The 16,124-nt window shown below is 44.8% G+C and overlaps 1 protein-coding gene across 8 annotated transcripts in view; it reads right to left on the bottom strand.

Annotated features, from left to right (window-relative positions):
• Positions 1-16,124, bottom strand: part of MYO1D (myosin ID) — a 360,936-nt gene that overhangs the window by 80,187 nt on the left and 264,625 nt on the right. Inside the window, exon 22 of one of the 8 annotated variants that reach the window (XM_065577933.1) lies at positions 279-570. The exons of 4 other annotated variants lie outside the window; for them this stretch is intronic. In XM_065577933.1, coding sequence (XP_065434005.1) covers positions 441-570 — 130 coding nt within the window. In that variant the 3' untranslated portion in view covers positions 279-440. Of the gene's footprint in view, positions 1-278; positions 576-1,028; positions 1,304-14,069; positions 14,227-16,124 lie in introns of those variants that run through there. 3 more of the 8 variants (XM_065577936.1, XM_065577932.1, XM_065577931.1) reach the window with 3 other exon arrangements.

The raw sequence follows: 16,124 nt of genomic DNA, 5'->3' as shown, positions 1-16,124 counted from the left end.
GCTGTAAAGTGCCAGTGTAGACAAGCCCCACATGACTGGCTTAAGGACTTACAATAGACAGCAGAAGAACAGTAATTAAAAAAAAAAAACAAGTTCCTTGCTCCCAGGTTCTGTGCTCATTCCATAACTCGTGTCTCTACCCTCCGCCGTTGCCTAAATCTTTTTTTTTTAAATGCTGCAACAAAAATTAATGTTTTGAAAGCCTAAGGTAAGATCGACAAACTAGGTCAAAGTATCTAAAAGTCAATTCTTCTGTCCAATAACTTTCGCAGCAAATCTTTAATGTGTAAGATTTTTAATATCCGATTGATTAAAAACAAGAGCCAGATGGCATCAATTGCAACCCCCCAAATAAAACAGAAATAGACATTTTATAGGTCTGAGATTGGTGAAATGCTGAGGTTCCCAGCACACAGACAGGCAAATGCCAGAACAGCTGCTCAGGGCAGATGGGTCCTTTGACAGCTTGATAATGCTGACTTGCTGGTGAATCTAAACCATGGTAAGGGCAGCCAACTTAGGACCATCTGTTTGCTAGAGAGGAAAGGTTCCTGGAACAGCAGGTAGCCACTGCTCTGGTTGAGAAATAAACCAACAGTAAGATCAGCAGAATTTATAACCTTTGCTTGTAGATCTACACAAATACAGATGGCAAGACATACAACAGCATTGCACTCTATTTCAAATGTAATCTGGGATTTGTACATCAGTGGTATAAACTATACGGTGTGTTTAAAGGACTTTTTCCCTGTCTATGCACATATAGCAAGATGACTTCGCAGAGGGAAATTGCTGTTTAGTTTCATACCCTAAATATCAAAAAGCACTGAATGGATGCCAATAGCTGTGTTTAGAAAAAGGAACATTAACAATGCACTAAGTTTTCAGCACTACCTCCTCTGGAGGGAGCTCTGTGTAGTATGTGCTATTCTGTGGCACTGAAGGGCATCCTGAGCAGAAAGCTGTATGCATTAATTGTCGAAATAAGTAACTCCATGTCACTGCTAAATTGCATTAACTCTACTCACGCTTTTGTTTGAATTTTTAAGGATGCTTCTGAAATGTAAATTCCTCAGGACAGTGAATGTCTGGGTCCCTGTACAAGCAGAGCACAATGTCAGTGTCTGATGGGTTGTTCACCTCACACAAAGTAGAGTAGGTTAAATTAGGTCAATTAACCTTATTGCTGCCCCTGGAGGAGAGCCAGGGCTCAATAAAGCCTAACGGAAGATGAAGTTCTGCTGGGAATAGCAGGTTGGGCCTGTATAAAGGGATGAAGGTGAAAACAGAAGGGGGCTGGTATCTGTATGGAGAACAAAGCGACATAGTTAAAAGGTTTAAATTCTTAGGGGTAATATTTGATACTAAATTACTTTGGAAAGATCATATCAATTATGTTAAAAACAAACATACAGGAAGGGTTAAACCTGCATAAAAGTCTTTCTGGGACTAATTTGGGGATGTAGAAGAAAACACTGCAGTTGGTATAAAGAGCCTTTGTCAGACCAGTTACTGACTATGGCTCCCAAGCTTTCGGGTCAGCATCAAAATCAAGACTTAAAAAATTAGATTTAATACAAGCCAGGCACTACGAATTGCACACAGTGCACTTACTACAACTCCTATATGCATGCTACAGATAGCTGTTAATGAAATGCCAGTTACACTATGAAGGAAACTATTGAACCTAACTTTCTAGACCACCCTTAATGGGAACTGCAGTGATGAAAGACCAAATACCCAAAGATTGTTGGGAATTCGATAGGTGAACTATAGCACACGATGTTAGAACTCAATTTGCCATTTGAATTAGTGTGTGGGGATGCAGGAGTTGAAAGACAAGGAAAAGCTGAATGAAATAACTTTTAGTCATGGGAAAATTAATTATGGATGGTAAGTTGCATGTTCAAACATGGCTTTAGATTTGATAAAAACATAAGGGTAAAGAGAGACAGTAGGTATTAAAAAGAGGAGTACCAATACATAGATGAAAAGTGGAGTCGTTTTTGTCAAATATATACAGATGGGTCCAAAAAAGAAAAAACGGGATGGCATATTGTACACCAAAATTGGGAATTAGTACATCTAAAAGAATATCCGATTACATAGCTGTCAAGACAGCCGAACTAAATAAAATAAATAAATAAATAAACTAGTAGCAATAATGCTAGCATAAATTGGATCTGGGATGCATGCCCAGCAGCAGTCATTTTTTCAGATTCAGTCTCAGGCCTTATGGCATTACAAAGGATGTCTCAGTATACAGAAGTGATTTAATCTCCTGGTGCAAGTGCTGGAAGAATCAACAAGGGGCAGAGCTCTTCTTGACCTGCTGCTCACAAACTGGGAAGAATTAGTAAGGGAAGCAAAAGTGGATGGGAACTCGGGAGGCAGTGACCATGAGATAGTTGAGTTCAGGATCCTGACACAAGGAAGAAAAGAGAGTAGCAGAATACGGACCCTGGACTTCAGAAAAGCAGACTGACTCCCTCAGCAAACTGGGAGAACAACAATATCAACATCCTCAAACTACGAGTGCTACACAAGGCATGCCATGCATTCTTAACAGCGATCTGTTCTTGTCATGTCCTTGCCATGTTGGACAACACCACTACGGTTTATTACATAAACAAACAAGGGGGCACACGGTCCCCAGCAGTGTGTGTAGAAGTGGTATGCCTGTGGAAATGGTGCATGCCACATCATATCCTCTTGTCCACAGCCTACCTTCCAGGAACCCAGAATGTGATTGCCAATGCCCTCACCGACACTTTGCAATTGACCATGAATGGGAGTTGCACAACACGCTAGTTGCAGACATTTTTGGCCACTGGGGAACTCCAATCAGAGACCGATTTGCATCTCACACCAACACTAAGAGCATCCAGTACTGCGCCAGGAGAGGACTCAGTGCCCATTTGCAGGAGGACGCCCTGATCATCAACTAGTCGGAGTGGACCAGCTATGCCTTTCCTCTACTGCCGTTCCTACCACACTTCCACAAACTCAAGCAGGAGAGGGTGGTGGTCATCCTGATCGCCCCATATTGGCCTTCTTCTCCGCATGTTGACACATCCCCCATTCCCACTATCAATGTTTCCGAAGCTACGGATGCAACACACAGGCAAACTCAGACACCCCGATCCAAGGGCACTCCACCTGACAGCTTGGTTTTTGGATGGCCACCCCCACTTGCGCAGGAATACTCGCTGTTGGTCTGCAATAGCCTCTCCAGTGGCAGAAGGGGCTCCACAAGGTGATCCTACCAGGCCAAGTGGGCTTGTTTCGATGCCTGGGCCAAACATATAGGTTTTGGCGCTGAAGCCATGGGCATCCCTGTGCTATTAGACTCTCTTCTCTCCCTAAAGGCTCCCAGGCTCACTCTCAGCTCCATCAAAATGCATGTAGCAGCCATTGGTGCCTCCTACCCTCCTGTGGAAGGGCTTTTTGTCTTCACCCACCTCTTGGTGATTCTGGAAGGACCTTGTACGCAAATATCGGCCCATCTGGACTGTCGCTCCTCACTGGAACCTCACCCTGGTCCTCACATTATTAATGAAGCCCCCCCTTCAACCCTTAGGCCTCCTGCTCTCTTTCTCTTCTAAGAAAGTAGCTTTTCTGGTCACAATTACCTCTGCAAGGTGGTTTGGTGAACTGGGGGCTATGATGGCAGATCCCCCTTTCACCACATTCCATAAGGACAAGGTATCACTGTGCTTGCATCCCAAGTTTCTACCAAATGTGATTTCCTGCTTCCACCTCAACCAACCCATTCGCCTGCCTGCTTTCTTTCCCAAACCACACTCCTCAGATGAGGACCGGTGGCTTCACTTCCTTGATGTGTGCAGGGCCCTGGCCTTTTACCTACAAGGGACAAAGCCATTCTGGAAGTCTCCCAGACCGTTTGACTGACCTTAAAAACCTTGAAGGAAAGAGATTCCACCACCTCCCTAGGTAAACTATTCCAGTGCTCCAACACCCTCTTAGTGAAAAAGTTTTTCCTAATATCCAACCGAAACCTCCCCTACTGCAACTTGAGACCATTGCTCCTTGTTCTGTCATCTGGTACCACTGAGAACAGTCTAGAGCCATCCTTGTTGGAACCCCCTTTCAGGTAGTTGAAAGCAGCTATCAAATCCCCCCCATTCTTCTTTTCTGCAGACTAAACAATCCCAGTTCCTTCAGCCTCTCCTCATAAGTCATGTGTTCCAGCCCCCTAATCATTTCTGTTGCCCTCCACTGGACTCTTTCCAATTTGTCCACATCCTTCTTGTAGTGTGGGGCCCAAAACTGTACACAGTACTCCAGATGAGGCCTCACCAATGTCGAATAGAGGGGAATGATCACTTCCCTCGATCTGCTGGCAATGCCCCTACTTACACAGCCCAAAATGCTGTTAGCCTTCTTGGCAACAAGGGCACACTTTTGACTCATACCCAGTTTCTCTTCCCCTGTAACCCCTAGGTCCTTTTCTGCAGAACTGCTTCCTAGCCATTCGGTCCCTAGTCTGTAACAGTGCATGGGATTCTTCCGTCCTAAGTGCAGGATTCTGCACTTGTCCTTGCTGAACCTCATCAGATTTCTTTTGGCCCAATCCTCTAATTTGTCTAGGTCCCTCTGTATCTTATCCCTACCCTCCAGCGTATCTACCACTCCTCCCAGTTTAGTGTAATCTGCAAACTTGCTGAGAGTGCAGTCCATGCCATCCTCCAGATCATTAATGAAGATATTGAACAAAACCAGCCCCAGGACCGACTCTTGGGGCACTCCGCTTGATACCGGCTGCCAGCTAGACATGGAGCCATTGATCACTACCAGTTCAGCCTGACAATCTAGCCAGCTTTCTATCCACCTTATAGTCCATTCATCCAGCCCATACCTCTTTAACTTGCTGGCAAGAATACTGTGGGAGATCGTATCAAAAGCTTTGCTAAAGTCAAGGAATAACATGTCCACTGCTTTCCCCTCATCCATAGACCCAGTTATCTCCTCATAGAAGGCAATTAGGTTAGTCAGGCATGACTTGCCCTTGGTGAATCCATGCTGACTGTTCCTGATCACTTTCCTCTCCTCTAAGTGCTTCAGAATTGATTCCTTGAGGACCTGCTCCATGATTTTTCCAGGTACTGAGGTGAGGCTGACTAGCCTGTAGTTCCCCAGATCCTCCTCCTTCCCTTTTTAAAGACGGGCAGTACCAGATGGCCTTTTTCTAGTCATCTGGGACCTCCCCCGATCACCATGAGTTTTCAAAGATAATGTTCAATGGCTCTGCAATCTCATTTGCCAACTCCTTTAGCATCCTCGGATGCAGTGCATCCAGTCCCATGGACTTGTGCTCATCCAGCTTTTCTAAATAGTCCTGAACCACTTCTTTCTCCACAGAGGGCTGGTCACCTCCTCCCCATGCTGTGCTGTCCAGTGCAGCAGTCTGGGAGCTGACCTTGTTTGTGAAGACAGAGGCAAAAAAAGCATTGAGTACATTAGCTTTTTCCACATCCTCTGTCACTAGGTTGCCTCCCTCATTCAGTAAGGGGCCCACACTTTCCTTAACTTTCTTCTTGTTGCTAACATACCTGAAGAAACCCTTCTTGTTACTCTTAACATCTCTTGCTAGCTGCAACTCCAAGTGTGATTTGGCCTTCCTGATTTCACTCCTGCATGCCTGAGCAATATTTTTATACTCCTCCCTGGTCATTTGTCCAATCTTCCACTTCTTGTAAGCTTCTTTTTTGTGTTTAAGATCAGCAAGGATTTCACTGTTTAGCCAAGCTGGTCACCTGCCATATTTACTATTCTTTCTACACATCGGGATGGTTTGTTCCTGCAACCGCAATAAGGATTCTTTAAAATACATCCCTCCAGATCTGCCAGTACCGAGCCAATCAGGGCATCGTCTAAGCATCTACTCGGCATAGAATGGGTTGGTGATACAGGATAGTCCCTCCCACATTGAACGGGACAGTTCTGAAGGTGAGTACTGGGGCCACGAGCTCCAATATGGCCAATCTGGTTGACCCTGCTGTTGCAGCTGTGGAGCACAGGGAGCCGGGTACCAGTGGCTCCTGGGCTGAGTCAGGGAGGATATTGCCATGGTGCCATCGGAACCATCTGATAGTCATGTCCTTGGAATGGAAGCAGTGTAAGGTCCGGGCCTCTCAGACTCTGAGGAGGAACTGGAGTCCTGCATCAATGGTGGTGCCAATGGACCCTACGGAGAGGGGAGTGTCGTATGAACACAGCCAGAAGGTGGCAAACTGGGTATGGGCCCCTCTTCGTAGGTGAGAGTACCGAGGCATACGGAAATTACATCTTTTCCAGTGCGAGCGGTTCATGAGGCCCAGGGGCGGTTAAGCCTCTCCCCGGTGTCAATGGCACCCGATCAACGTGGTCACTCTTGTGGTTCTTAGAGCATGGTGCCCATTCTTGACTGGAGCTCATGGATGGCACGGTGTCTTTCTTAGACATGGAGGAAGACTTACCGCCATGCTTATGTGCATGCTTCCATGACTCTTGGCTAGGCCCTGGCACAAGGTGTGTAGCACTGGTACTGGTGGCACCCGGCTGGGGTTCCGCGGCAGAAGGTGCATTTTTGGATTGTTCAGGCCGATACATGGGGTGTGTGTGTGGGAGTGGGCGGGGGGTGTTTTCCCTGGCCAGGGTCCAACTGTAGCCCCACGGAAACGTCCATAGGGTGCCTCTTAAAGTGGAGGGCTCTGCCTTCCTGTTTACGGGCAGGGAAGGAGTGACTGATGTTCATAGACTCAGACTTTAAGGTCAGAAGGGACCATCGTGATCATCTAGTCTAACCTCCTGCACATTGCAAGCCACAGAACCCCACCCACCCCCTCCTGTAATAGACACCTAATCTCTGGCAGAGTTACTGAAGTCCTCAAATCATGGCTTAAAGACTTCAAGTTGTAGAGAATCCACCATTTACACTATTTTAAACCTGTCAGTGACTTGTGCAACATGCTTCAGAGGAAGGAGAAACCTCCCCAGGGTCTCTGCCAAGCTGACCTGGGGGAAAATTCCTTCCCAACCCCAAATATGGCAATCAGTTAGACCCTGAGCATGTGGGCAAGGCCCATCAGACAGATACCTAGGAAACTGATAAGAACAGATACTACGTTTGCGCCACAGCTCAGAGAATTTTCTATAGTAACTCAGAGCCCTTCCCATCTAGTGTCCCGTCTCCAGGTGCTGGGGATTTTTGATGCACCTGGGGATTTTTGATGGACGCAGTGTGGGCTTCCCCTAAGCCGTACAGACAACGTTGGTGTTTGTCATTGAGGGAGAACAAACAAGGGCAGGAAGTGCACTTTTAATCCCGGATTGTTTATCATACTCCAGTACCCAGATGCGGGTGCTGTGGGGGGAGAGAGGGGAGATTGTTAGGTGGGGAACTGCCAAAGTGGTATCCTGAGTCTCAAGGCTTGCAGGACTTTCAGAAACAAGAAAATTACTACAGAAAACCATGGAAATCCTGACTATGGCCAATATCCAGATATGGGTGTTGGCGTATGTGTGTGTTGTGGATTGTTTGGCAGGAAACTGTCGGAGCAGCGTCCCCAGTCCTTAATCCTACAAAACTTGCTGAAACAAGATAACTAGTACATAAAACAACAAAATCCTGAATAACAGTTTTTCGATAAAAGTTTGGAAAATGCATCACCAAGGATGGGAGGACAGTTGAAGCTCTGACTCGGACCATGCGATAGCGAGAAGGAACTAAAGACGCGGTTGGTCCACCAGAGCATCATCAAGGATCTACAACCTATCCGGAAGGACGATCCCTCACTCTCACAGACCTTAGGGGACAGAACAGTCCTCGCTTACAGACAGCCCCGCAACCTGAAGCAAATACTCACCAGCAACTACACACCACACAACAAAAATACCAACCCAGGACCAAACCCTACAACAAACCCCGGTTCCAACTCTGTCCACATAGCTATTCCAGGGACACCATCATAGGACCTAACCACACCAGCCATACCATCCCGGGCTCGTTCACCTGCACATCTACCAATGTTATATATGTCATCATGTGCCAGCAATGCCCCTCTGCCATGTACATTGGCCAAACCGGACAGTCTTTACACAAAAGAATAAATGGACACAAATCTGACATCAGGAATCATAACATTCAAAAACCAGTAGGAGAACACTTCAATCTCCCTGGTCACTCAATAACAAACCTAAAAGTGGCAATTCTTCAACAAAAACTTCAAAAACAGACTCCGTGAAACTGCAGAACTGGAATTAATTTGTAAACTGGACACCATCAGATTAGGCCTAAATAAAGACTGAGTGGTTGGATCATTACAAAACCTAAACCTAATTTCCCCAATACTAATTTCCCTCTACTGTTACTCACACCTTCTTGTCAACTGTCTGAAATGGGCCACTCTCATTACCACTTCAAAAGTTATTTTTCCTCCCTTGGTATACTGCTGTCAATTGAATTGTCTCGTTAGACTGACCTCACACTTGGTAAGGCAACTCCCATCTTTTCATGTATTGTGTGTATATATATACACACACACGTGCAACTGTATTTTCCACTTCATGCATCTGATGAAGTGGGTTCTAGCCCACGAAAGCTTATGCCCAAATAAATTTGTTAGTCTCTAAGGTGCCACAAGGACTCCTCGTTGTTTTTGCTGATACAGACTAACACGGCTACCACTCTACGTAGAGTTCAGGCTCCCAATTTTCTTTTGTTAAAAAGGGAAGGGAAAGAGCTGTACAAACCTAATACTAATAGAAATGTTTTATAAATAAAAATATTGTTTCTCCTCCACCCCCCCCCCCAAAAGCCAGGGCGGGTTTACAATATCATTCACGTGCAGTATTAGAAACCCTAAAACAGCTGCATTATGCAGGGCATCTGAGAACCTGAAAGTGAAACTGATCATCATCAAAAGTGAAACTGAATAGTCTTCTTCCACTATCAATACTGAGGGGAAAAGATTACGAGTTTTAATAATTTACAGTGTTAATTGATTTAGTAGTAATTTGTTTTAACTATGGTTTGCTGAAGCACGGCTGAATTCCATATGTTCTTGTCTATGCCACTAAAATTCCCTAGTTCAGATAGGGCCTTCCAGTTAAACAGTAATCAGCCCTGGTTTGCCTGCATGCATCTGACACTCACTGTCAGTAGTGGGTAATTTTTCTAGTGCACACAAAGCTTAAGTGACAGATTAATTTGACACTGCAAGTTCTAGGCCCTTCCTTTTGTATGGAGATTTTCTGCCATTACACAAGATGGTTATTTCCTTGGAGTGACATCTTCTCATTAACAAGACAACACCACCTTCATTTTTAGACAGTGTGGGCTAATGTTTCTTCCTGTCCCAAAGAGGCAAACATGAATCAATATTACATACAAAAATCTATGTTAGAAGAATATTAAGGCTGCAAAATCAAGTGCTTAAAAGTTGGCCTTAAATCTGGCACTTCCTGTCTGTGTAACCTTAATTCGGCTCCCTTGTGCACATGCAGCATGATATAGTCTTTATTTACATGTTCACGTGCTATCTTTCCCACAGGACCCTGTGGTATTCAGTGTATGCAATGAAGTTGCTATGGGGATAGTCAGGGTTGTGTACTGAAGGAGATTGGTCTGTAGGATCCCTGCCTCATTTGTTGAAGTTGGAAGGAAGATGTGTTTGAACAAGGCATGGGATGGCAGGAAGAGAACAGATGGTCTCACGGTTAAGGCAGTTGAATGACAACCTAGAGAATTGGACTCTATCCCTGTCTATGGGCTGGTCTACACTGGGGGGGGGGGGAGGGGGGGACAGGGGGAGGGGAGAAATCGATCTAAGATACGCAACTTCAGCTACGCTGTGGAAGTATCTAAAATGGAATTACCTGGGGTCCACATGGCGCGGGATCGACGGCCGCGGCTCCTCCGTCGACTGCGCTACCGCCGCTCGCTCCGGTGGAGTTCCGGAGTCGACGGTGAGCGTGTTTGGGGATCGATATATCGCATCATAACGAGACGCAATATATTGATCCCGGATAAATCGATTGCTACCCGCCGATATGGCGGGTAGTGAAGACGTACCCTGAGCCACGGAGTTCCCATGTGATATTAGTCAAATCACTTAAGCCAAACTTTTCAGAGGTGGTCAACTAATTGTTTGTTCCTCATTTTCTGGTTGCCTAGCCTTGTTCTTGGAAACTGCTGAACCAATTTGACTGAAATTTTCTAGGGTGGGGTGGGGTGGGGTAGGGACAGAATCAGACTGAGGCAGACTCCCAGGGTAGAAATTTTCAGCCCAAACAGTTAAAGTCTGGCAAAATTATAAGAAATTGAAAACACAATCTTATGGGAAGTGTAAGGTCACCTTACCAGGCAATGCTACCATAGAGGGACCAGAGAGCAAATGTGAAAAATTGGGACAAGGGGTGGGGGGTAATAGGAACCTATATAAGGCTGTGGCTACATTCAAAACTTCAAAGAGCTGCCACAGGAGCGCGCCCGCGGCAGTGCTTTGAAGTGCGAGTGTGGTCGCGCGCCAGCGCTGCAGGTACTCCACCTCCACGACGGGATTAGCTCCCAGTGCCGTGGCACTGTTTACACTGGCGCTTTACAGCGCTGTAACTTGCTGCGCTCGGGGGGGTGTTTTTTCACACTCCTGAGCGAGAAAGATGCAGCGCTGTAAAGCGCCAGTGTAGCCAAGGCCTAAGAAAAAGACCCCAAAATCAGCACATCTGGTACCCTACGCTACCAGCCCCACTTACAATTCTCCTTAAATACCATCTTCAATGGTTCAAGTACAAAGGAAGTATTGCTGTTTTACCCCTTAAGGATTTGCATATGTTAATCCATCAGCCTTGTCTACACTAGAAAGTTGCACTATTTAACAAAAGGGGCAATTTCAAACAGATCAAAAAAATCTGCACAACTTTCTCATGTAGATGATTCCAAAATATCATCTTTGAGGCTTGTCTCAACACATTACCTGGGCAACGTCTAGAAATTCTGGGAGGCGACAGTAATAAAAAAGACATTTAAGAACAGATATCAAACAGAATTAAAAAATAAATTTGGAACCTCCTTGTCAGTGCTAAACTGTGGGTATGATTTTTTAACTGAAGGTTACTTGAAATATAAAAATGGTTAAGATTAGAACCGAGTAAATAATGGATTTTTCAATTCTGAGGCTAAACCAAAAAAACTGTTTTAATTCAATTCAAAACTATTTTTCAAAAATAAATAAATAAATAAATAAATAAATAAATAAATAAATTTGAATCTTTTTGAGTTGACCAAACTGTTTTGGGTCAACTCTAAATGATTTTTGTTTTGTTTCTTTCAATTTGTTTCAAGTCAACTAAAATATTTTGGTTGATTCTACAATAATTTTATTTTTTATTTCCAATCAGGTGTTCTGAGATGTTTTTCACCTTTGAGGTTTTTTTCAATAGGCCAAATTTGAAAATGAAATGCTATTACAAAACAAAATATTTTGAATTTTTAAAAAAATGTCAGCCAAAATTATTCATTGAATTTGACCCAAATTTGCAAATAGTTTCAGAGCCCTGAAAAATGCATTTTTCAGCAAAAACCCTAATTGACAGATATTTGTTGCCCTACTCAAGTTAAAAGCCAGTACTGCTGTCTTCTGTTATTGCTAATGTTACTGTGTGAAATTCCCATACAACATTTGGAGGGCGGGCTGAAAATGTGTATCTAGTTATAAAAACGTTGCCTCCTCTTTCAATCTGGCAAATGCCTAAACAATTGGAACTTTTAATTAAGAATCATCCAGTACTCCTAGAGTACTTTACTATTCAGATAGCAATCTTCACTCTGTTCCAAGGACTGGTTTTAAAATCTCTCACTTAAAATGCATTTGCAAAAGCTTTGTTTGCAATAACTTTAATTCTCACCTATATTGTTATGGACAGCAAAGAATAGAAAGAACATTTGTCAATTCCTTTGTTTACACCAAACATGTTTTATCTCCTGAAACTGCCGGCAATTCTGGTTTTTCTTTGCTTTCAAGTAGCAATTAATGTAGGTTGATATGGTTAATGCCCCACCCACCATTGTTTTACAATTATAAATTAACAGAGAAAGCCTTTAGAACAGTCAGCATTGCAGACACTTTCATTCTACATTTTATATCATGATGATTTCTACACTACATATGCAGTACTTTTAAAACACTTTCAGCTAACCGTGTCATCACTGTTAATGTTGTTAAAAAACATTCAAATGAATCCCGAAGAATTATTTTCAGAAACCTTTTAACTAGCTTATGCTCTTTTCTACACTGACAGCAGAAGCATGACAGTTGAAATGGTCAACTCGATATGTACATGAGGTCTTCTTAGCCAGAATCAGAGCTAGATGGTTTTCTGAATCCTTTGAAGCAGAGATCACAGCAATCAGCATGATGTGGCTCAGAAATTGGACTGAGATCCAGGAGACTGGAGATCAATATCTGGCTTTGTCAAACTTCCTGTGATTTTGGGCAAGCCACTGTCCTGTGCCTCAGATCCCTTGTCTGTACAGTGACAGACCTTTCTCATCCTTTGTCTTGTCTATTTAGATCATAAGCATTTTGGGTCAGGGATTATCTGTGTGTACATACAGTGCCTCATACAAGGGAGCCCTCAGCTCAGTTAGGGCCTCTAGGTGCTATCATAATTCAAACAACTACAGCCATTTAGGAAAAGAGAATATTTCTGTACTCACTAAGGGCGAAATTCAGCCCATTGCACAGGGTTTGCAAAAGGCTCTCTTCATGTGAAGCACCCCAGGCATGTCTGCTTTTTTGGCTTATTTCCACATCTGGAAAACTGCCAAGTTGTGGCTTCTTGGGGTTTTTTTTTGGGGGGGGGGAGGAGTTGGAGGGGGAGACTTAAAAAGAATCACAAAGCCCCATCACAAACAGATCACCTTGGTCTGACACTGGCATGGACTATGGGCAGAGAATGCTAGGGAATTCCAGGAAGGGGTGATCCTTGCTCCTGCATGCAGCCAAATGAAGAAGGCACATGCCCCACAGTTCAGTTTGTTGGATGGGGGAAGATACATGAAAAGGAAGGAGTAAAATGGGGGGGGGGGGAGAAATTATTCTTGGAGATTGGCTGGAATCACTGGACGCTGTCCCTAGCGTAGCAGTTCTTCCTTGGTGGGGTGTGATTCAAGAGGGGGTCATGAGGGGTTCCTCAGTGGGTTGCACCCATAAGCTGAAAAAGCAGCTAAGATCAGTAGGATCCAGCAGCAGTCTGCAGTGGGAGGAAGGAATGACTTCTTCCCCCTGCTCTGATCTCCCACCCCTCATGCACATCACCCACTCCCACAGCAGCTTAGTCCCTTCCCAGCACAGAAAGGGCTCAGATACAGTGCCTGAAGGGGCAGAACCGCCAATTTTGCAGCCTCTCAAAGCAGCACTTCCCCTGCTGTGGGGCAGAGCACTGAGCAGGCACAGGACAAGGAGAGGAGAGAGAATCACACACACACACACACCCCGCCGACCTCTGCCCCAAATGGTCTCCACAGTACCTTTTCAGATCCACAATCAACAGCATGGCAGAAAAATTGTTCTGTGACTCATACCTCACATTCCTTTGCCCCTGCAAATATGGTAGGATGCTTGAGGATTTTTCAGCCGTTTGATGGGTTGTGGGTAGAAACAGAGTTAAGAACCACAGCCCTCGAGAACCTCAGGCAGCTCCCCCCTCTTCTACTGAGAAACGGAGAACATTCACGTAATGGTTTTATTATTTAAATAAAGGAAAACCTCTAGAGGGTAAAACCACCTGCATTAACAATTCAGGTCCCTTACCTTGAGTAAACAACTAACAAGGTTCCATTTCAAAACTTTATTATTATTTGACCCAGATATGCACCATGTTAGTTTTATGCCACATTAATGTCAAACAATTTGCTGAGTGTGAACTTCAAACAAGAAATCTGAAGGTTTGAAAAAAACTTTATGAAAGCTAAGTTCTCTCTGCTAGATAATGTCACATGCACAGAAGAAATCAGACATTAAAACAGCAACGAAAAAGCAAACTGAAAAAACAAATTCCGTCATGTGGCACCATATGAATACCTACATAGGGTCATCAGCAGGGTTGGAACCTTTAGATCCACTGCACATCACTGCCATTGGAGGTAAGGAAATAACTGATAGAAGTAGTAGGTTGTCATCCTCTGGGGGCACCAGCACTAGAGGGGGATGGGACATGCTTTGCCTGTGGATTTCAGAGATATTTGCTGATAGCAAAGGAATGGTGAGACTCAGGAATCCTGAGTTCCCTTTGGGACTCTGGAGTCTAGTTGTCACAGAATCTTCTGCCTGTTTCCTCTAAGCTTGATGCCTTCTGCCCCATCCCAGTCCCGTCCCTGGTGCCTCATCCCAGTCCCATTCTCCTGGCTACCTAAGGCCCAGTCTCCACTTCTCAGGTGTCTCATCCTAATCCCAAAATCACTGCTCAGGCAGTCCTAGTCTCCCCCTCTGGGTTCCCCATCCCAGTCTCTTCCCCTTACAAACAATCTCAGTCTCCTTGTCCATCCAGTCCTAATTCCTTACCACTGGCTCCCAGTCTTCCCCCCTGAGTTCCTCATCCAAACTCAGTCTCTGCCTCCTCCCCAGATCACTTCCCAATATCTCCCATCCTGGGTTGTTTGTTCTAGTCTCTTTACCCAGGCAGTCACAGATCCCCTCTCCTCACCAGGTCTGTCTTCCCTTACCATCTCTGGATCCCAGTCTGTCTCCTTGTCCAGCAAATCCCAGTCTTCCCTCCCAGCTCCTTGTTCAATCTCAGTGTTCTCACATTCCCCAGCTAGCTCTGCCTACAATGGCATGTGGCCCACCTGCGATTGCTAGCAGCAAATATACCCAAGGGCTGGATATGGGATACTAGATGGGGAGGGCTTTCTTTCCCAGGTGTCTGGCTGGTGGGTCTTGCCCACATGCTCTGGGTTGAACTGATCACCATGGGGTTGGGAAGGAATTTCCCCATGGGCCAGATTGGCAGAGAACAAGGGGAGTTTTCGCCTTCCTCTTCAGCATGGGGTTTAAACTAGAGTATATGGTGGATTCTCTGTAACTTGAAGTCTAAGTCATGATTTGAGGACTTCAGTAACTCAGCCAGAGGTTACAGGTCTAATGCAGGAGTGGGTGGATGAGGTTCTGTGACCTGCAATGTGCAGGAGGTCAACTAGATGATTACACCGCTCCCTTCTGGCCTTAAAGTCTTTGACTCCTTCCCTCCTCCCATTTCCTTCACCAGCTCCCAGTCACAATCTCTTTGCCCAACTAATCATAACCTCCCTTTCTCAGGTTCCTAAGGCCCAGCCTGATCGTTACCATCACCACCACCCTCAGCTGCTAGGAGACAAGGAGACTTTTTTGCCCAGTTAGTTCCAGCCTCCATTTCTCAAAGTTCCCTTCTCACCAGGCTGCTTGTCCCAGACTACTCCATTTCCTGCCCCCTCATCAGGTTCTTGTCTTCTCTGCAATAGGAGACAAGAACAAGATGCTGCTTCCTCTTCCACAATGCCTGGGTGCCACAGGCTCCCTGCTCTGAGTTATGGTGCCCAGCCCATCTTGAATTTTCTTGGCAGCCTTTAACAAATTTCCACTGAACAGGTGCAGCATGATTTTCAGAGGCTTGTAATTCAGCCCAATGTATGTGGATTTTTTACAGGGAAAGCAAAAGGCACACTCCCTGACAGAGGCCGCCTCCCCTTGCCAATTTCAAGTCCCTGCTCCTTTAAAGCATTGAGGAATTAGAACTTCTCAACAGAACAGCTGCAAGAATTTAACACTGCAAAACATTCCCCCCAAACCTCATTCTCTGAAACAGCTGAATTGTTTTTGCAGACATTTTCCAAAAAATTCAGCCTGAGAAACACCAGCCTGTAAAATTTCAGCCAAATAGTTAAGAGGTTGGCAAAGATGTAAGAAAATGAAAAAGTCTTACAATAAAAGCATCAGGCAACTTTAACTATAGGGGTTGCTGCCAGCTATACCTATAATACATATATGAATACATCTACCATATTAATATAATGTAGTATAGTGATACATGAACATACTCTGCAAGTTAAATACCCATTGTTCATTTATGTCCATGGACTTGAGCAA

Source organism: Chrysemys picta, chromosome 24 (genome assembly GCF_011386835.1).
Source record: "Chrysemys picta bellii isolate R12L10 chromosome 24, ASM1138683v2, whole genome shotgun sequence".
Classification (NCBI taxonomy): Eukaryota; Metazoa; Chordata; order Testudines; family Emydidae; genus Chrysemys; species Chrysemys picta.
The sequence above is the reverse complement of the archived record's forward strand: the minus strand, read 5'-3'. Positions and strand labels throughout refer to the sequence as shown.